The 21890-nt window shown below is 42.8% G+C and overlaps 1 protein-coding gene across 3 annotated transcripts in view; it reads left to right on the top strand.

Annotated features, from left to right (window-relative positions):
* VMP1 (vacuole membrane protein 1) overlaps nucleotides 1-21890 on the top strand; it is a 150007-nt gene that overhangs the window by 105575 nt on the left and 22542 nt on the right. For all 3 annotated transcript variants that reach the window (XM_087717105.1, XM_087717107.1, XM_087717106.1), the window contains 3 exons: nucleotides 4370-4450; nucleotides 9700-9816; nucleotides 14974-15035. In XM_087717105.1, coding sequence (XP_087573231.1) covers nucleotides 4370-4450; nucleotides 9700-9816; nucleotides 14974-15035 — 260 coding nt within the window. The remainder of the gene's footprint in view (nucleotides 1-4369; nucleotides 4451-9699; nucleotides 9817-14973; nucleotides 15036-21890) is intronic.

The raw sequence follows: 21890 nt of genomic DNA, 5'->3' as shown, positions 1-21890 counted from the left end.
TTTTTGTTTTGAAGAGTGTGGCTTTTGAATTTGGGAACATAACTGGTAGCAGTTCAGAATTTTGAAGATCTGTTTTTAAAATCTGTTTACAACTGCATCTTAGAGATGAGTAGATTTAAATATAGCAATTGCACACTATACCTATTGAGAACTATAAAGATATAAAACTTTTTAATTTTTTTTAAAAAATAGTTGAAGTTATCATGAAATTCTATTTTTACCGTCAGTTTACACTCAACATATATCCGTTTCCTTGGATTGATGAGACAGCCTTAAAGAACCGAATATTTGTAGAATCAAATATTTACCAATGAATCCCAAATAAAAATGATTTCATACACTGTATGATTTTTTTTTCCTGGAAGGCTGATTAGTTTTTGTAGAAACTTTAAATTGAATACCAATCCTCTGAGAATGAATATTACACAATTTAAGTTCAGTCTGCATAAATATTATATTTCTTATTCCTAATTGTTAAAAGATTCAGTATTTTTACATTGTGTGATGTTATCTATCTATTAGCAATAAATGTTAAACCAGATATGCAACAATTATTTAAAAAAACCCTTTCCTCCCTTGCTCCGTCTTTCTCTTTCTTTCTTTCTTTTTTTCTTTTTCTTCCTTCCTTCCTTTCTTTCTTTCTAAAATAAACCAGTTGTCCTTCAATTATTTGCTTGCATATAAAATTAGCCTCTTTTCCACTATTGGAAATGATTCTGCAGAATTAATTGTGAATTCCAAATTAAGAACTTTCCTCTTTTTCCCACCCAAGCAATAAAGCTGGTCAACCAACAAGAGGAAAAAATATTACATTAAAAACATCTGAAAGATAAATTATTTTAATGAATAAGCAGAGTTTTAAAATAATTGCTTTAAGGAGCTTTAAATTACCACAGTAAAAATTTAAAACTAACTTTAGATTTCATCACTGTATAATCAGTTTAATTAGATTCAGGTCCGTATATATTTATTGTAGAGAAGCTACCGCATAAAAAACAATTTTTAATTATCTCCTCATTAATGTATTGTATTTTTAATTCTCCCTTCATTTAGCAACTGCTCAAGAAAATTTAAAAATTATAAGCCAGCAACAGACAATAGGTTTAAAGAATCATTTTAAAACAATTTAAAATGAAATCAAATTATTTATTGTTTTTAAAACACTGAAACAAAGTTAAAATGTATATAAGGGGGGATTTCCCAGAAGCAATGACCAATTCTTCCCAGAACAGTGCATTTTTAAGAGATGACTGATGAAAGAATGAACCCTAAGAATGTCTTTAATTTAAATGGAGTATACATCAATTAATTTTATACATATATAAGATTTAAATTGCAGAGTTTCATTATTGCAGTTATCTTTCCTCAAAATTTTAATTGGTCTGATTTGTATACAGTGGGGCAAAAAAGTATTTAGTCAGCCACCAATTGTGCAAGTTCTCCCACTTAAAAAGATGAGAGAGGCCTGTAATTGATATCATAGGTAGACCTCAACTATGAGAGACAAAATGAGAAAACAAATCCAGACAATCACATTGTCTGATTTGGAAAGAATTTTTTTGCAAATTATGGTGGAAAATAAGTATTTGGTCAATATCAAAAGTTCATCTCAATACTTTGTTATATATCCTTTGTTGGCAATGACAGAGGTCAAATGTTTTCTGTAAGTCTTCACAAGGTTGGCACACACTGTTGCTGGTATGTTGGCCCATTCCTCCATGCAGATCTCCTCTAGAGCAGTGATGTTTTGGGGCTGTCGCTGGGCAACACGGACTTTCAACTCCCTCCAAAGATTTTCTACGGGGTTGAGATCTGGAGACTGGCTAGGCCACTCCAGGACCTTGAAATGCTTCTTACGAAGCCACTCCTTCGTTGCCCGGGCGGTGTGTTTGGGATCATTGTCCTGCTGAAAGACCCAGCCACGTTTCATCTTCAATGCCCTTGCTGATGGAAGAAGGTTTGCACTCAAAATCTCATGATACATGGCCCCATTCATTCTTTCCTGTACACGGATCAGTCGTCCTGGTCCGTTTGCAGAGAAACAGCCCCAAAGCATGATGTTGCCAGCCCCTAGCTTCACAATAGGTATGGTGTTCTTTGGATGCAACTCAGCATTCTCTCTCCTCCAAACACGAGTTGTGTTTCTACCAAACAGTTCTACTTTGGTTTCATCTGACTATATGACATTCTCCCAATCCTCTTCTGGATCATCCAGATGTTCTCTAGCAAACTTCAGACGGGCCTGGACATGTGCTGGCTTAATCAGGGGGACACGTCTGGCACTGCAGGATCTGAGTCCCTGGAGGCATAGTGTGTTACTGATGGTAGCCTTTGTTACGTTGGTCCCAGCTCTCTGCAGGTCATTCACTAGGCCCCTCCGTGTGGTTCTGGGATTTTTGCTCACCGTTCTTGTGATCATTTTGACCCCACAGGGTGAGATCTTGCATGGAGCCCCAGATCGAGGGAGATTATCAGTGGTCTTGTATGTCTTCCATTTTCTAATTATTGCTCCCACAGTTGATTTCTTCACACCAAGCTGCTTGCCTATTGCAGATTCAGTCTTCCCAGTCTGGTGCAGGTCTACAATTTTGTTTCTGGTGTCCTTAGACAGCTCTTTTGATCTTCACCATAGTGGAGTTTGGAGTGTGATTGTTTGAGGTTGTGGACAGGTGTCTTTTATACAGTAACAAGTTCAAATAGGTGCCATTAATACAGGTAATGAGTGGAGGACAGAGGAGCCTCTTAAAGAAGAAGTTACAGGTCTGTGAGAGCCAGAAATCTTGCTTGTTTGTAGGTGACCAAATACTTATTTTCCACCATAATTTGCAAAAAAATTCTTTCCAAATCAGACAATGTGATTGTCAGGATTTGTTTTCTCATTTTGACTCTCATAGTTGCTGGAATTGGGTATGTCTAGTTTAATGAAAAGAAGGACTAAGGGAGACATGATAGCAATCTTCCAATATCTCAGGGGCTGCTCCAAAGAAGAGGGAGTCAAGCTATTCTCCAAGGCACCTGAGGGCAGGACAAGAAGCAATGGGTGGAAACTAATCAAGGAGAGAAGCAACTTAGAACTGAGGGGAAATTTCCTGACAGTCAGAACAATTAACCAGTGGAACAGAAGTTGCCTCCAGAAGTTGTGAATTCTCCAACACTGGAAGTTTTAAAGAAGATGTTGGATAATTATTTGTCTGAAGTGGTGTAGGGTTTCCTGCCTAAGCAGGGGGTTGGACTAGAAGACCTCCAAGGTCCCTTCCAACTTTGTTATTCTATTCTATTCTATTACATAGTTAAAACATACACCTCACTCCACATGCCAGACCAAACAATCTCCCAGCAAATCCTCCATCCTAACCCATTGTTTAGGGATGGGGAGGTAGGTCTTCACAGCTTGATGGAGGGCTAGAAGGGTAGGGGTCCCTTAGATCTCAAGTGCGGGGTGGTGGTCCAGAAGGTTGAGGTGACCACCAAGGAGACATCTGGATGCAACAGATGTTGAAAAAAATGTTTCTTGGGCTTGATCTTTTAGCCCGTTCTTGTATTCTTATGCCATTGTGCTGTTGGTCTTCGTGTTTCAAATAATCTTGCTTTTATGTTCTTCTAAGCTATTTGCGGGGTCTATTATGTTATTCAAAATAATCAGTTTGGGATTAAGTAGGAATTCCTGTTCATACTGCTTCGATTAATAATAGATGGGTTACAGATTTATTTCACGTTATGTAAGCTACATTTTTGTCTCGTAGTGGTCTGTTATAATATTCTTTGAAGTATTAAATGTACGTTATAAAGCCTGCCAGGAATTCCTGAGCCCTTTTCTTCCCCCCGTTTCAGTGAGTTGTAAATCTATTATTTAATAAATTAATTTTGTCGAGCAGTTCAGTCCTCAATTTACAACCACAATTGGATCCAAAATTTCTGTTGCTAAGCAAGACGGTTCACTGCATTTGCCCCCCCCCCTTTATGACCTTCCTCGCTGCTGTTTTTAAGTGATTCTCACTGTTGTTAAGTTAAATTAGTCACTAGGTTGTTAAGTGATCCTCGCTTCCCCACGGACTCCGTTTTCAGAAAGTCGCAGAGGGGGATCCCAGGACCCCAGCAACCGTCATAAGTATGAGCCAGTTGCCAGGCATCTGAATTTTGATCACATGACTATGGGGATACTGCAACGGTTGTAAGTGTGAAAAACAGTCTTAAGTTCACTACTAAGGTTCAATCATGGTTGTAAGTCGAGGACTACCTTTGGGAAGGTGAGGTATGAGACACCGTAATCCTGTGCAATTGGTTACTTCATGCCAGCCACATTCAAGGTTGTTTTGCTTAATTTCCCCATCGTTTTAGGTCCTTATCCTGTTCTTTTCCTTCCCTGCAGGATTTCGCCTCCCGGGCGAAACTGGCCATCCAGAACCTGGTGCAGAAAGTTGGATTTTTCGGCATCCTGGCATGCGCTTCCGTAAGTTCTCATTTTTAAAAAAAACGTATTTAGACCCTTGATCCTATTTCCATCCCTGTGATTTCGTCCCTTAGAATGGTTTTCCTCTGTATTTTTCCTGACAAATAGCCTCGGTCGTAGACAGAAAAAGGAAGGTGCCTTACATTGGAGTTTATCAGTTGTGGGGACCTTGGTGCTCTCTGAGCTGGACTGTTTTCTTGCAGACATTTCACGGCCCAACTAAGTACTGTATTTTTCAGATTATAAGACGCACTGGAGTATAAGACGCATCAAAGTTTTGAAGAGGCAAGTAAATAAATAAAAGTTTTGCACTCTGCAATTCTCCCGAAAACAGGCCCATTTTTTTAAAGGGCACGAATAGCCCTTAGGAGGCTTGTAGAGTGCTCCTAGGAGGGTGGTGGGGCCAAAAACGAGCAAAAATGGCCCGTTTTTTGGTCATTTCTGCCCTCCCCAGCCCCCAGGAGCTCTCTGAAAGCCTCCTAAAGGCTCTGCACGGCTAGCTAACTCTGCCCACAGCCAGGAGTTTGATCCTCGTACCCTCGGTGATCCTCGTACCCTCTGGAATGAGCTCCCCGTGGAGATTCGAACCCTCACCACCCTCCAGGCCTTCCGCAAAGCCCTTAAAACCTGGCTGTTCCGACAGGCCTGGGGCTAAAGAGTTTTTGCCCCCCTTCTCGAATGGTATGGTTGTTGTGTGTTTTTAAATTTTGTATTGTTATGTCTCGTCTTTTTTATCCCCCTGTTTGTATCTCCTTCCCTGATTGAATTGTGAGCCACCCTGAGTCCCCTTCGGGGGAAAAGGGCAGCATATAAATGTAATCAATCAATCAATCAATCAATCCTGACCAGCTGAAGGTTGACTCAGCCTCCCATCCTTCCGAGATGGATAAAATGAGAACCCAGATTGTTAGGGGCAAGAGGCTGACTCTGTAAACCACTTAGAGAGGGCTGTAAAAGCACTGTGAAGCGGTATATAAGACTTAAGTGCTATTGCTAAGTGCTAATAAGCAGCAAATGTTGTGTTTCTGGCCCCAGTGATGAGCTGCTGAGAAAAAGGGTGGAACTCTTGACTTATCCTAAAACGGAGAGGTGTAATTTATTTCACTCCTGGTGAATTAGGTTAGAGGTTTTTTTTTTTTAAACTTCCTGGTGAGGTTGTGCAATACCAAAGCCTCCATGTGCTCGAATCTGAAAAGTGATTTTGAGTGTTGAACTGTCCCCCCCAGCTTCCTCAAATTTTTTTCAGTTCATTACAACATCCCCAAAATTTATCCTCGGTACATTTTGTGCTCTGGTGCAAATAAACACCCGTCTGCTATTCTCCGGGCTCTGCTTCCAGATCCCATGAATGCATCATCATAAACCAGGATAAAAATCACAATCACATGCCCACTGTTGATCCAATCACACCGACAAATAAAAAGAAACCGAGCCATTTAAAAACTTTTGAAAAGTCGAAGTCCCTGGAAAGCAGCCTCGAAAAGTAGTGGAAAGGTTTTAATTTGCAAAGGCTACCTCATCGGCTTACCGTCTCCACCTTTATTAACAAGTTTATACAACACGCACATCCAAATTTTTCCGTGCTTGTAGGAAGCAACCTGAGCTGGATTTTTTAATATATTTTTTTAGCCACAAAACCCTGGGACACTGAGCGCTGTATTGATTATTGACTACTCCTGTTTGCGCTTCAAATTAATGTTTATTATTAGTGCAAGCGAGGTTCAGCCTACGCGCAGAGAGATTCCACTTGGAGCTATTTCTCTGCTATTTCAGAGACTAAAGGCTATTCTTTTCTTTATGAACTAGCTCTTTTTTTTTTCCTAAGCCTCTTTTAACCGCTGTGGAAATATGGAATATGTATGTGTTAATCTGGACCAAGTCTTGCAAACCTTGTCTAGACGAGGGATAAAAAGAGTTAGGATTTTAAACACGGTGTTTTAAACACTCTCCCTTTCTTTGCGGCGAGTAGTAACTTTATTTACAGTCTGTTTGTGGGGGGAAACTGACTGACCATTTTGTCGGATCGTGGCATTTATGTAGCATTTGTGGGCATTTTCTAAGTAGGCCTTGGAGGGAGGAAAATCTCCCTGCTCTGTGTGTAAATATTTTAAGCTCACCCAAGTGTTTATGTAACTTCATTTCTCTCAATGGCCAGAGAATCTTTTTCCCAGTAGCAGCTTTAGAGTTTCGTATCTCACATACCATAAGAACCTTCACTATGCCAGAAAAAATGACTTTAGAAATAGAAGACTTATTTTCAAAAATAAATGTTGACCATCGTTTATTTCACTCAAAGAAGCAGGTAGATTCAGCCACATAAATCCTAGGATTTAAAGGGACTTTGAAGGTCTTCTAGTCTGACCACTTCCCTGCTCAGGGTGGGAACCCTCAGAAATGGCGTAATTTCTGTCTGAAATTCTCCAGGAAAATTTGCTGGAATTATGCTGGGAAATGGTTATCATGTCTATCTCTATCTTCTACATTTCGCTTTTGTTCTTTTTTCTTTCACTTTCTCTCCCTCTTTCCTTCCTTCCTTCCTTCCTTCCTTCCTTCCTTCCTTCCTTCCTTTTTTTCTTTATTTTCTCTCTTCTACCTTCCTTCCTTCCTTCCTTCCCTTTCTCTATCCTTCCATCTCACTGTTTTATACTGAGCGTATGGATGGAATTCCTTAATCGATAACAATGAGGCCTAGACACCAAAAAGGGAAAAATAAATTCCAAAAAGGTAGATGTATGGAAATCCATAATCCATATAATGACTAAAAGCAAAAATCACATGCTCTTTGGCAGGTCCATATTTGTATTTTTCAGTTTCCTGACTGGCAAATTAACATTTATTAAAGGACCACATAAAACAAGTAAAAATGGACACTGTAGCCCACCTCAAAAAATAGATGGTTGTGAAGCCATATGGTTAGAGTCACTGTTTAATTCCAGTTGACAATGGTGGGTCAAATTATCTCTTTTAAAGTCTAGTTCCTTGATGGCGAACCTATGGCAGGCAAGCCACAGGTGGCACATGGAGCCGTTTCTGAGGGCACGTGAGGCGTTGCCCTGTCAGCTCCAATGTGCATGCGTTGGCCAGCTGATTTTCGACCTTGATTTTGGGGTGTTTTTCCCCCTCCGGAGGCTTCAGGGAAGCTTCCGGAGGGAGAAAAACATGCCAATGGGCCACCTGGAAGTCCATTCCCGAACTTCCGGTTTGTGTGTTGGGCCATTTTTCGCCCTCCCCAGGCTCCAAGAAAGCCTTGCGCGCATGCACGGGGCAGTGATGGGGTCATGTGCGCATGCACAGGGGGCACAGCGGGGGGACATTAAATTATGGGGGTGGGCATGCGCACTTTTGGCGCCTGAGGCGAAAAAGGTTTGCCATCACTGGTCTAGGTTGATTTAAAAGCCAGCTGGATGACTTTGAGCCAATCAGTCTCTCTCTCAACCCAACCTACACCACAGGGTTGTTGTCCTGGGAAAAATAGGGGGAGGAAGGAACATGTTTGGTGTATTCACTCTCCTTGTTTATAAAAATAATAGCGTCAAATTATCCATAAAATAAATAAATGTTGTTGAGAACTGTTCATGTCAAATCTAAGAGCCAACTATAGCGATTATTCATTTTCAGCTAGGATCCTATGCTCTTCAAACATTATTGGACCACTATTTGTCTGAAACGATGTAGGATTTTTTTTCCTTTTTGAACAAGGGGTTGGACTAGAAGACCTCCAAGATCCCTTCCAATTCTTGTTATTCTGTTAGAAAGGAAGCCATTTTGGGTTTTTTTTCTTTCTGTTCCTCTTTATTTCGGCAGCATGCATAGCAAATAAATGCCAGGTTTATTCTCCCCCTTTCCCCCACATCCTGGGGGAGGGGGTTTCAGGCACACTATTCACCAGAGGTCCATTTTTGGAGGCTGAGTCACTGGACCAAAACACTTGTTGATGGGGGAGGGCAAGAGGTGGAGAATATGTGATAAATGGCTTTAAAATGGCTGACTGTGGTTTCTGTGCATTTCTGATGGAAGACGTCGGTCGAGCTGTTTCTAATCTGGACTTTCAAAAAAAACAACACATAGATGTGGGCAAGATCTTACTTCATCTGGGACAGAGTCTAAATGAGAGATGACCCTCCTTTTAAATAAGTAAATAAATAAAATGATGGTCTTGTCACGCCAACATTTCTTAAGCCGAACTTTGAGAAACGTGAGAAAGGCGTTCAGAAAAAGGGTTCAAAAAAAACCCCAGAGCCTTTGCTCTCAACCTACTCAGAGGTTCAGAAGGTCTCAAACTTGTGGTCTGTGGGAACCGTGGATGGTTTGAGGCCTCCAGCCTTAGAGTGCGCGGGCTGGTTATGGAAAACTCGCCGCTATGTGGTCTTGCTTCATTTCTTTTAAATTGAAGCATGGTAATGAATCCGGTCCAGGTTCTCAACCAGGATGACAAAGCTGTGGTTTTTAATAAGACACTGGCTGGTTTAGACCAGTGTTTCTCAACGTTGGGCAGGTTTTAAGAGATGTGGACTTCAATTCCCAGAATTCGCCAGCTAGCAAGGTTTAAGTCATGACAAACTTAAGACAACATCCATTTACTGCTTCACCAGCAGCGTATAATATTCTGCAGAAGATTGCCACTAGCCATGGAGGTTTTATTTTCTGGGCTTCCTTACCACTAGTTCTTGATGGCCCTGTCTTGTTTCTTGAGCCTGTCTTGTTCTCAGAATAATTTTAAGAAGAAATTGGACAGCCATTTCCTGCTTGAGCAGGGGGTTGGACTAGACGACCTCTAAAGTCCCTTCCAACGCCCTTCTAATTCTGCCTGGTAATCCTTGACTTACAATCATTCACTTAGTGACCGTTTGAAAAAAATGGCTTATGGCCATTTTTCACACTTATGGCATACCCACTGTCACATGATCAAAATTTGGACATTTGGTAACTGATTTATGATGGTTGCAGTGTCTTGGGGGAGTGGGGGTCATACAATTCCCTTTTGCGACCTTCTGACGAGCAAAGTCAGTGTGGAAGCCCCATTCACTTAACAACCGAGTGACTAACTTAACAACAGCAGCGATTTGTTTAACAGTGGTGGCAAGAAAGGTGGTAAAATGGGGCAAAGCTCGCTTGACAACTGTCCTGCTTAGCAAATTTGGGGCTCATTTGCGGTGGTACGTCTGGGACTACCTGCATTTAAGACCACCGATTTCTGCAACGTTGCATGTGGATGTGTATGCTAATCCTGCTTCTCTTTCCCCTCCCAGATTCCCAATCCTCTCTTCGACTTGGCCGGGATAACATGCGGACACTTCCTGGTTCCCTTCTGGACATTCTTTGGAGCCACCTTGATTGGAAAAGCAATCATCAAAATGCACATCCAGGTAATTTACCTGCCAAGATGGAGGCTGTCTAGCTGCTTGCCAAGGTGGATGTGTTCACACCTCCACCGCTCTTGTCTGTGGAGATTCTCAATCATCCAGGTCACTGCCATCCCAAAAGTAGCTTTTTCAAAAGGCAACTGGGATTCCTTGGGGTTTTTTTTAGAATATAATTTCTTTTTTCTTTTCACTTCTCCTCCAAAAAGCTGCTGCTGCTGCTTCTTCTCCTTCTTCTTCTCCTCCTTCTCCTTCTCCTTCTCCTTCTCCTTCTCCTTCTCCTTCTTCTTCTTCTTCTTCTTCTTCTTCTTCTTCTTCTTCTTCTTTTCTTCTTAGGGCCAGTCACTTACCCTCAGCCCTGGGGAACAGGCATTGGCCAACCAGTTTTGAAAAACCTTGCCAAGAAAACAGCAGGGAATTATCTAGGCCAGGGGGCTCAAACTCAATTTCATTGAGGGCCGCATTAGGGTTGTATTTGACCTCGGGGGGAGTGGGGGTGGCCGGCGGTGTAGCCAACTCGACGTCATTCGTGTCGGGGGGGGGGCACCTGTGGTGTCCAAGTGCTAAGGCAGGACTTCCCTCGGACCCTCCCTCATTCTCATTATAACCTTCCTTCTCTTCTCTTTTTTTTTCTTCCCTCTTCCTTTTCCTTTCTTCTTCCTTTCCCTCTTTCTTTATTTTTCCTTCCTTGCTCTCTTCCCATCTTCCCTTCTTTTTCTTTGTCTTTCTTCTTCCCCTTTCTCCTTTCCTTCTTGCATGCTCAAGTGCAAAAAGGGAAACATTTCTCCTTTTGTTTTGTTTTTAGTTTGTTTCGCTAGACCGCTGCCAGCGAAAACGGAGGTTGGGGGCGGGGGGGGGGCATGCATGGCTCTCCCGTGCTCCGTTTTCACTGGCAGAGGCACAACGGGTCAGGTCCTCTGCTGTTTCCAGGGTGGCCCCTAAGCAAATCAATTATCTGCAGCGGGCATACCCGTATCTTCCACCAGCAGTTTTTTATTTAATTATCACAGGTTCTTCCCCAAACTTGGAAATCTCGTTTCTTCACATTTGGCCTGGAGTCTTTCCATTTGTGCAAAAGCCTCCCAGATATACATAGCTGGCGATTATATTGGCGTTTTACCTCTTAATCATCCCTTCTTGCAGACTAAACATAGCCAAGGGAAACAGGCCCATTCTGTATACATTACCTGAGGGACATTTCTTCTGAATTTAGGCCAGCTAACTTTTGGGGGGTGGACAGACGATAAAGAAATCTCAGCCATTCATTGTCCAAACTTTGGTGGCTGGAAGAATTTGTTTAAATCGTCAAGCGGTGGCAGGAAGGTGAAAACAAAAATGGGCTTGTAAAAAAAAAAAAAAATAGAAATGTTTATTTTTAGATTCTGTACACATGGCTCATCGCAGCTTTAATCTCGGAAGAGGCATTCAGCCTGCCGTCTCTTACTATGACTTGTAAGATCGGGAGTAGCCAACTAGGCCACATTTATGACCTGTGGATTTTAATTCCTAGAATTCCTGAGCCAGCTTAAAGCTAAAGGTAAAGGTTCCCCTCGCACATATGTGCTAGTGGTTCCCCAACTCTAGGGGGCAGTGCTCATCTCTGTTTCAAAGTCAAAGAGCCAGCACTGTCCGGAGATGTCTCCGTGGTCATGTGGCCAGCATGACTAAATGCCAAAGGCGCAGGGAACGTTGTTACCTTCCCACCAAAAATGGTTCCTATTTTTCTACTGGCATTTTTTACATGCTTTCGAACTGCTAGGTTGGCAGAAGCTGGGACAAATAACGGGAGCTCACTCCATTACACGGTGCTAGGGATTCGAACCGCCAAACTGCCGACCTTTCTGAACGACAAGCTCAGCATCTTAGCCACTGAGCAACTGCGTCCCTCTCATGTTAGAAGGTTATAAAAGAGAATCATACTGCAACCGTCATAAATGCGAGTCGGTTGGCAAGTGTCTGAATTTTGATCACATGACCATGGGGATGCCGCAGTGGGCCTAAGCATGAAAAACATGTCCCTTTTTTCAGTGCTGTTGTAACTTTGGTTACTAAATGAACTATCGTATGTCTCACACGGCCTGTATTTTATCATGTTGGGGGACACAATGCTCTTTCAGGAAATGAGCTCTCTGTTCACTCTGGACTTGATTTTGGGGTGCACACTAAAAAAGCCAAGTGATTGTCACATAAAATGGGAGGTTTCATATCCTGTTTCCCTGAAAATAAGACCTCCTTGGATAAAAAGCCCAATCGGGCTTTTTTGAGCACATGCACTAAAATAAGCCTTCCCCTAAAATATTTAAACACATGCTCAGCCAGTCCCTGCCATTTCCTTGGGGGGGGGGTGTAAGATACCCCACACATCCCATATGCACCTGCCATACCCGCGGAACGTGGATGCCGCTCCCGCAAACCCTAGCTACCGTGCCCCTTCTCTTAGTGGCGGCCGCAAAAAGCCGCCCAGTGACACTAGGGCGGGCAAGAGTGCGCCAAAAACAGAGACAGACCTTCCGGCTCTCTCTGGATCAGCTGATCCATGGGCCGAGGTTAAGGGGCCTCCTGCACCCCAAAAATAAGACGACCTCCCCGAAAATAAGGGCAAGCGCTTATTTCGGGGGGTCAAAAGAAAATGAAACCCTGTCTTATTTTTTGGGGAAACACGGTAGTAGCTGCTTTCTGTTTGGCACAAGGAATGAGGAATTCGAATTTTGAATCTGCTACAGCTGGCTAAATTTGCTTAAACCCTCTGCTGGGTTAGCCAACACGCACGCTTGCAAAGAGACAGAGTGCGAACGTTTAAGACGCCGTACCACAATGTTCTTGAAAAAAAAGAGACACGCCGTTCCAGATTGGCTGAAAAATGGGAAACGAAGCCTTGGAATTATGTGACAAATACACAATTTAACCAATGTTGAGTGGTCTGGGAACATTCCCGCACTGTACCGCAAGTGGTATACATCACAAGCAATGACAGTTTTAAAACAACAACAACGTCTCTGGAACAGCTTGTCTTCCAAGCGTTATCTCAACAAAGCTGAACATTTTTGTCTGCTTATCCTCGGGGAAAGCTATATATACCTCATCCTTTTCCCAACCCGGAGCCCTCCCCATACGTACATCAGACTGTGATTTTGAGAATTCCCCAAAATCGGCAAACTGTTGGGGGAAGTTACAGCCAGGAGGGAAACCAGGGTGAAGAGCCCAGCTATCGGAGGAGGAGTTTTTTCAATTTTTACAACGCAGGTAGCCCTCGAGTTATAACAGTTCACTTAGCGACCATTCAAGATTATGACGAGATTGGACAAACGGCCACTTATGCAGCATTCCCATGGCGACGTGATCGAAATTCAGATGCTTGGACCCTGACTCATATTTATGACGGTTGGAGTGTCCCAGAGGTGATGTGTTCACCTTTTGCGACCTTCTAACAAGCAAAGTCAGTGGGGAAGCCAGCTTCACCTAACAACCATGCCCCTAACTTAACAATTACAATAGTTGACTTCCCAATTGTGGCAAGAAAGGTCGTAAAATGGGGCAAAACTCAGTTAACAAAGGTCTCGCTTAGAAACAGAAATTGTGGTCATAAGTCAAGGACTGCCTGTATTTCAATTTGCTATTAGGGATTTTCTTATAACATAGAGCTTAACTTAACTTAGAGGCAGTTTGGTCTAGTGGTTAAGGTAAGCAGGTTGTGAGTTGATTCCCTGTCTTAGCCATGAAAGCCAGCTGGATGAGTTTGGGCCAAATACCAGGAGATTGTGAGTTATAGTTCTGCCTTAGGCTGGGTGTCTTTGGGCCAATCACCAGGAGACTCTTGAGTTTTAGTTCTGCTTTAGGCATGGAAGTCAGCTGAGTGACTTTGGGCTGATCACCAGGAATGTGAGTTCTAGTTCTGCCTTTGGCATGAAAAACAGCTGAGTTACTTTGGGCCAACCACCGGGAGACAGTGAGTTCTAGACCTTTCGTGAGTTTCAGGCATGAAAGCTGACTCACTCTCAGCACAAGCCACCTCCCAGGCTTGTTGTTGTGGAGAAAACAGGAGGAGGCAGGTGTGTTTGACATGTTCACTGCTGGCTGTTACTGGGTTCCTGCTGTGGTCATGTGATATTCATTTCCAACATTCTGTGACAGTTTACCAGGCAGTCTCACAATCTTTTGCTCTTTTGACACCCAGTGACAGCCACTTACCATATTTTTGGGAACATAAGAGGCATCTTTTTCCCTCAAAAAAGAGGGTGAAAATCTGGGTGCATCTTATACACTGAATAAAGCACTTTTGGCCTCCCCAAACCCCGCCCCTTTGGAAAAATGGACGTGCATAGCCTTTAGGAGGCTTCCAGAGTGCTCCTGGGGGCTGGGGAGGGCAAAAAATGAGCAACAAATGGGCCATTTCTTTGCTCGCTTTTGTTCCCCAGCCCCCAGGAGCACTCAGTAAGCCTCCTAAAGGCTATGCAGGCCCTTTTTGGACAAAAAATGGGCTCATTTTTGCGAAAAACAGGCCATTTTTGGGGGGTCTGCAGTGTGCAAAAGCTTTTTTAAAAAATTTGCATCTTCAAAATCTTTGTGCGTCTTATATTCCGAAAAATACAGTACCTGCTTGGTAGAGAGGGAAGAAAAGAAAGGAAGGAAGAGTGGAAGATTTCTGATGCTTCCTTCCAGATTCTCTCAAGGAAACAATGGGGAAGCCAGCAGGAAATCGGAAGTCTTGCCTACCTTTGGTCATTCTTTAGTTTCTTTGTTTAAATAAGGAAATATTTCTGAAACAATGGCCCAATGGAGTACATGTTGCCTAGAAAACCTCTATTTCCGTAGAATGTGAAGCCATATTTTTAGATTCCACCTACAGAAGATTTGGAAAGAAAATCAGCTGGCCGGTAGGACTGCTGTTGGGTGACCTGTGAAGGACCATCCAAAGTCCAAGACGTTGTTGGCCTTCCTCGCTCTGCCCAAAGAATAGACTAACCATGATCAGAGCTTAGAAAAAGGACATGAACCAAAAGGTGGGGGAGAAATGTGAGGAATTGTGGTGCCATTACGTGAATTTGGGAAAGGAACATCATCAGCACAAAAGCAATCAAAGAACTGAACAGACACCTTGCATTGTTTCATTTTCCCCCTTTGAGCATTTGTCTGACTGTTGCGTGTCCTTTCTTGTTCCCCCAGAAACTTTTTGTGATCATCACCTTCAGCAGACACATAGTGGAACAGATGGTCTCCTTAATTGGGTGAGTACAACAGCTCTAATGTCACTGATGGTTGAAAACAGCTATAACTTCATAACTGTATTCTTCAGCCTGGGCAACTCTATGACAGATGGACTTCAACTCCTAGAGTTCCCCAGCCAGCATGGCTGGCTGGGAAATTCTGGGACTTGAAGTCCACCCATCTTAAAGTTGCTTAAGTTAAGCAACACAGCTCTAACGTCAACAAGGGACAGTGCTGAACTCATGCTGAACAAAGGCGGCCACTCCATCCAGATGCCTTCACCTGAATGTTTGAAAGCATTTCACACTCTCTTGTAAAAACGGCACACTCACAGAGCAACACAGTATGTATGACTCACGGCTGCCAGCTGTGATGACCAAGCTATGATATATGGATTTGGGACATGAGTACAGGTTTTGTATTTTAATGGAACTTCAGTGCAGTTTTAGTGAGTCTTTTGTTTAAATGAAGTTCTTTCCTTTTTTAAAAAAAAAAAAAAGTTCACTGCCCAGAGTTTCGTGGATGAATGGATGACCTTATAAGATGGAGGGAGGGAGGGAGAGAGAGATCAGATGGATGAGTGGATGGATGGATGGGATGGAAAAAGAGTTAGGATGGATGGATAGAGAAAGCTTGGATGGATGGATGGATAGATGGATGGATGGATGGATGGATGGATGGATGGATGGATGGATAAAGAGCTTGGATGAATGGATGGATGGGTGGATGGATAAAGAGCTTGGATGGATGGATGGATGGATGGATGGATGGATGGATGGATGGAGAGCTAGGATAGATTGGCTGGCTGGATGGATGGATAGAGAGATCAGATGGATCTCTGGATGGATGGAGAAAGAACTAAATTGAATGAATGGAGACAGAAAGAGAGAGAGAGAGATCAACTGAATGACCGGATGGATAGATGGACAAAGAAGGATGGATGGAGAAAGAGCTAGATTGGATGGATGACAGACAGACAGACAGATAAAACAATCTTGAGGACGAAAGCTCTACAGTATCCCACATTCCATTTTTGCACCCCAGATCCTCCCCCCAATTGCTGAAAATTACAACTTCTCAGAAAACTAAGCTGCAACTTAGATTAAAACTTTTTTTAAAAAAAAAATCTTGATCCTTTTCCCTGAACTTGAAAATTTGGGGGTGGGGGTGTTTCCCCCTGCAGGGGAATCTGAAACTCCTCGTTCTGTTGGTGCTGGTTGCTTTTTTTTTCTGAATTCAGTCCACGGTATTTTATTACTATTTTAATTTGTTTAAAGAGGTGTAAAGTGTAGCCCTTGGCCGTTGGAAGGCAGCTTCATCCCGCTGAGAGGCGGTGGGGGGGAGTCAACGTTTAAAAAAACCCCGGCAGGGTGACTTCACAGCAGCGAAGTCCATCCAAGGGCCATGGCTGCTAATTTCAGTGGGATTTCCTGTTTTCCAATAAGTCGGCCGAATTCAGTTCGTCCTGCAGGATGCTTGTCACGGCTGCTGCTACCCCCTTGAACTCTACTAGAATTGGCTCAGCCGCGCGGTTTGGAGATAGATAGATAGATAGATAGATAGATAGATAGATAGATAGATAGATAGATAGATAGATAGATAGATAGATAGATAGATAGATGATAGATAGATAGATAGATAGATATTGTTAGGGCAGCAAGGGGAATATATATATATAGATTTTCACAGATGTAGGTATGCTGGTCTTGTTGTATTCGGGTCTTTTCCCATGTAAGATTGAGATTGTCTTGGCAACGTTTCAGCGAGGTCTCACTCGCCATCTTCAGGCTGGTGTTTTTGGCTTTGTGCTTGTGCGAGTAAGGCGTGGTCGGAGCTTCCGTCTTTCTATAAATCTTGGTGGGAGGATGTGGAGTGCTGGCTTTGTTGCTGTCAGTGGGTTGATTGGCTGTGTAGTTGCATCCCGATTGGTAGATAGAGTTGATGTTTGTAGATTGGTCGGCTGTTTCGTATCATCCTGTGTGGCTGAGGTGCGGGCTGTGTGTCCGTTGTTCTTTTGTGTTGTAACAACCTGGGTGGTGGGTGGGGTTCGTTTGTTGACTAGGGCTGGTTTCCAGATGTCTGGTAGGCAGGAGGTATCATCACATTTCTTCATGTTGTGGGGGGTGTTGCTCTATTTCGATGGCTTCCATAATTATTCTCTTGTTGAAGTGTTCTGTTTTGTTCCCTTGCTGCCCTAACAAGAATATCCATCTGTGCTAGGAAGTGATTCAGGCTTGAATTTATTGCTCTTTTCGGCAGGAAATGGAGCAAAGCTGTAGATAACACGAATTCAAGTATTGTTTTTAAAACATCTCTGAGCTGTCCTGTTGTTAAATGAAACAATGGCACAATGTATAGGTCTATAAATTTTTTTTGACCCAGGAGCAGCTGGATATGCTCTTCAATTAAACCATAAAGTATTTCTGATATGAATAATGACATGACTCCCTCTCTGAAGCGTGTGTGTTTTTTAAAATAATAATAATAAAATAATGGAAATTATCCTTAGAGTCTTTGTTGTTTTCTGGCACAATTATGTTTAACCTGGTTCTCTGGAGTTCAGAGGAAGGTTGAAAACCATGTCCATTAACTGTTAGCCTTGATTATGTGTCAATGTGTGTTTTCGGATGTGGATGGGTGGGTTAGGGAGGAGTTTGTATTGTCGTCAAATCCATATGTGGTTACCTTACGATTGCGTACCAGTGATGGTGAACCTTTTTGGCACCGAGTGCCGAAAGGGGAGCATGTGCACATGTAGGCTCGTCTGGACCGCGACCCGGAAATGGAACTGCCCAGGCGGCATGCGTGCGCCAAAAAATGAACTTTTGGTTTGTGACGCGCATATGCACTCCAGCCAGCAAGTTTTCTGGTTACTGGCATACGCACGATCAATTGGCCGGCGCATATGCTCATGCCAAAAAACGGAAAATAGTCTGTGTGTGTGTGTGTGTCTGTCTGTCTGTCTGTCTGTCTGTCTGTCTCTGTCTCTCCTCAACCCCTCCTCAATGCACAAACCATGGAGCTGCCATCTTGCTTGCTTTTCCTACCTCTATTGTTGGCGTTTCAAAGCCCAACCAACTTTAGCCCACCATCCAACTCAGGGGTGGGTTCCTGCCGGTTGTAACCTCTTCTATAGAAGAGGTTCCACAAATCTACAGTGCCATTTAGAACCGGTTCCAGCTCCCTCCCCTCGCCCATCCGCACATCAAGATGAAGAGCGAGAGGAGGAATTCTGGGAGTTGAAGTCCACAAGTCTTAAAGCTGTCAGGTTTGAACACCCCTGGGGTTTTTTTTTCCTAAAGGGTTAGGGGTGCAATGGTCTTGTAACTTGACAGCTTTAAGACTTGCGTGCTTCAAATGCCAGAGTTTCTGAGCCAACATTTTGGTTGCTAAGCAAGAGCGTTGTTAAGTGAGTTTCACCACATTTTACAAGTTGGCCATGCCCAACCAGTCACATGGCTGGCAAGCCACTCCCATCTGGTCACATGGCTGGCAAGCCACTCCTACAAAGCAGGCCACACTTGCAGAAGAGGTTCTAAAACATTTTGAAACCCACCACTGATCCAACTGCAGTGTTCTCCATGGTGGCGGGGTCTTTCCTTCCTCTACCTCTTCTTGTTTTTGTTCAGTGTATGTAGCCTGATGGAATTAATATCCATGATTTATACCCTTGGTATTTTCTAAGGCGGGAAATTTGTCCGTCGGATTCTTTGGGGATTTGAAATGTCTGGAAGTTGTTGCCCTTGAAGTATGTCAACGTGACAGGGGAAGACGCTTTCTACAAAAAGAGCTGAAGCATCTAAATACCATTCTTGAAAGCTTCAGTGCTGGAATAAATCTGTGGCTTGCTTATTTCTTTTTCTTTTTTTTTCCCTTTTCCTTAAATCATCTCTGGAACTGAACAAAACTTTGTTGTTGTTTCTTCCTCCTGCCAAATTAAATCAGCGCTCATATTGATTAGATCTCGGTGCCAATGGCTCGTGGGCTGCTCCCGTTGCAACATCAAACATTCTGCTGAGTGAGAGAGAAATTTTCCAGCACGCAACTCTGGGGATGGAAAGTAGAGTAGCATTTTCTCTCGCAATTAATTACTCATCGGTATTTGAGCATCTTTGCAAGGAAAAAAAAACAACAGAGCCTGCCGGATTCAGAAGTTTGTCAAACTCTTGATGTCAGGCTTCAAAAATGTTCTCGGGAGGGGGAGATTCTTGGAAAATCCTCCTATCTTTTGACTTTTAAAAATCAGAATTTCCTTTCTCTCCACCACCAACACTCCTATCTCTCCAATCTCTAACACTATTTCATCCATTTCTCTCTGGAGCAGCCTACCCCCAAAAAAATCATGTGTAATCATTCCTAGAATCACAGAACTTCCATCAGAATCAAAATGGCTTAACGTAAACATTTTTCAGCAAAACGCAAGTGTTACCGTACAAATGCCATTAATTTCGGTTAATTTAAAGAACGGTAGGCCGAGCGATCAGAAAGATGGGCAGTTCGGCGGTTCGAATCCCTAGCGCCAGGTAATGGAGTGAGCTCCCGTTCCTTGTCCCAGCTTCTGCCAACCTAGCAGTTCGAAAGCACGTAAAAAATGCAAGTAGAAAAATAGGAACCACCTTTGGTGGGAAGGGAACAGCGTTCAGTGCTCTTTTGGTGTTGAGTCACGCCGGCCACATGACCACGGAGACGTCTTCGGACAGCGCTGGCTCTTCAGTTTTGAAATGGAAATGAGCACCGCCCGCTAGAGTCGGGAATGACTAGCACATAAATGCGAGGGGAATTTTTACCTAAGTTGAGCATTAAGAAGTCAGCATTTTAAATTTTCTCACACACCTGAAAAGGATCTAAATTTAATTTAATTTAAGAGATCCAAGTACAAAGGCTGGAATTTATATATTAATTCAGTTTGTTGGTCTCCTTGTATCCTACCTTTATTGTTTTTACAAATAGCTTATTTTTGCAGGATCCAATCTGCGTTGGTCTCCTCCAGGGGCAGTTGGATCCTGCAACATTATCCTGGAACTTATATATTCGCCTTCATCTATTAACTTATTTTCATTTTTACAAATAAATTTTACAAAATAAAATGAAGAATCAAATCTATTTATTCATTAATTCGGGTCAATTGTAACAAGGCTGTTAGGGTTACCCCAACGGAGAAAGCATTTATTTTTTCCAGATTTTGTTTTTTAACTGTAGCATGAAGAGAAAACCTAGGAAGTTGTATTGACCCTGAGCAAAATGGTTTATTAGAAATAATTAACAACACCTCCTTCAATTTAAGATAATTTAATTTATCCATTATTGTAGACCTTGAGCTGGCTTAATAAAAGCATTATCCTAACACCAAATTTTGAACCTCATTAAAAAAAAAAAATCTTAAAATCAATCCATCAGCTGAATTAGAACACCTACAAAAATTACTCCTTTTGCATGACATTGCATGAAACAAGAAAATCAGAAATGATGAGTAGTAACTTTCAACTAAATTTGCAAGCTATCCAGAGTCATCGAGACTGTTGGGTGGCTGTATACATTTTCTTAAATAAATGAAGAAATGTAGATTTAATTTAAATAAAAGGAAATACTTAAATATAAAGGGGGGGGAATCCCTAGTGAAAGATTCACACAACAGTGGAATAGTTTACCTACCCACAGTTGTGAATTCTCCATTCTCAGATCTCAGGTTTTTAAAAAGGGGCTTCGTAACCCTCATTCAGTGATGATTTTCCCATCCATAGCAGAGAATTAATTAGATAAAATTAGATAGGGAATTACGGTGTCTTCCATCCTTCTCAGTTCTGGTAGACCTTCTGTCTCCTGGGCTCTTCCTTTCTTCATGTTTTTTGTTGTTAGTTGCAAAGTTGTGTCCAACAAATCACAACCCCATGAATAACGTTCCTCCAGGTCTTCCTGTCCTCTACCATCCTCTGAAGCCCATTTAAGCTCATGCCGACGGCTTCAGTGACTCCATCCAGCCACCTCCTTCTCTGCCGTCCCTTTCTTCTTTTGCCCTCCATGGTTCCCAGCATGAGGCTCTTCTCCAGGGAGTCCTTCCTTCTCATTAGGTGGCCAAAGCCTTTGAGTCTCCTCTTCAGGATCTGGCCTTCTAAAGAGCAGCCAGGGTGGATCTCCTCCAGGACTGACCGGTTGGATGGCCTTGCAGTCCAAGGGACTCGCAGGAGTCTTCTCCAGCACCAGAGTTCAAAGGCCTCCATTCTTTGGAACTCAGCCTTCCTTATGGTCCAACTTCTTCATGTGGGAAGACCCAAAAACATATCTAGATGTTACTGATTTTCACACACGCAGCAAGATCTTGCTCCTGTGTCAAATTTTGGTTAAGATGTCTTGGGAAGCAGCTGAAGGTATCCAGCTAAAAGAAGAAACAGTCATTTTGAGGTTGTATTATGCCAAAGTAGACTTTTGTCTGGTTCCAGAGCGTAGACTTCTCCAGCCTCACCTGGAGAAGCTGAGGTGTGAACCACAGCCCTTGCGGGTGAAGTTATGTGCCATCTACCCATGGACCTGTCTACCATTTTCTTACCTGGAAATGCTGCAGCCTGGACCTTAGAGTTTCTTCTATAATGGAAAGAAAATCCCAAATTTTTTTCGGTGGATGCTTATGACAGCACTCGCTTCTCCAGAAGTCCGCCCGAATGCCGGAGAGGAAGATGAGATTAGAGACATTCTTTTTGTCTACGTTTAGAATTGATTTACGGTTCCCAGACTGCAAGGAAGAGATCCTATATGTACCCTGCGGGCTTTCGGGGGAAAATGGTTTTTCCAGATTTGGGATTTTCGTTTTCATTGCCTTTCCAGATGTTAGGATTAGGCAAGCTGCATTTGCAAACGCAAACATACAAATCCCTCCATGT

The sequence above is a fragment of the Thamnophis sirtalis genome, unplaced genomic scaffold, assembly GCF_051295495.1.
Source record: "Thamnophis sirtalis isolate CommonGarterSnake01/CBP01778 unplaced genomic scaffold, rThaSir2_p1.2 scaffold_6, whole genome shotgun sequence".
NCBI lineage: Eukaryota > Metazoa > Chordata > Lepidosauria > Squamata > Natricidae > Thamnophis > Thamnophis sirtalis.
The sequence above is the reverse complement of the archived record's forward strand: the minus strand, read 5'-3'. Positions and strand labels throughout refer to the sequence as shown.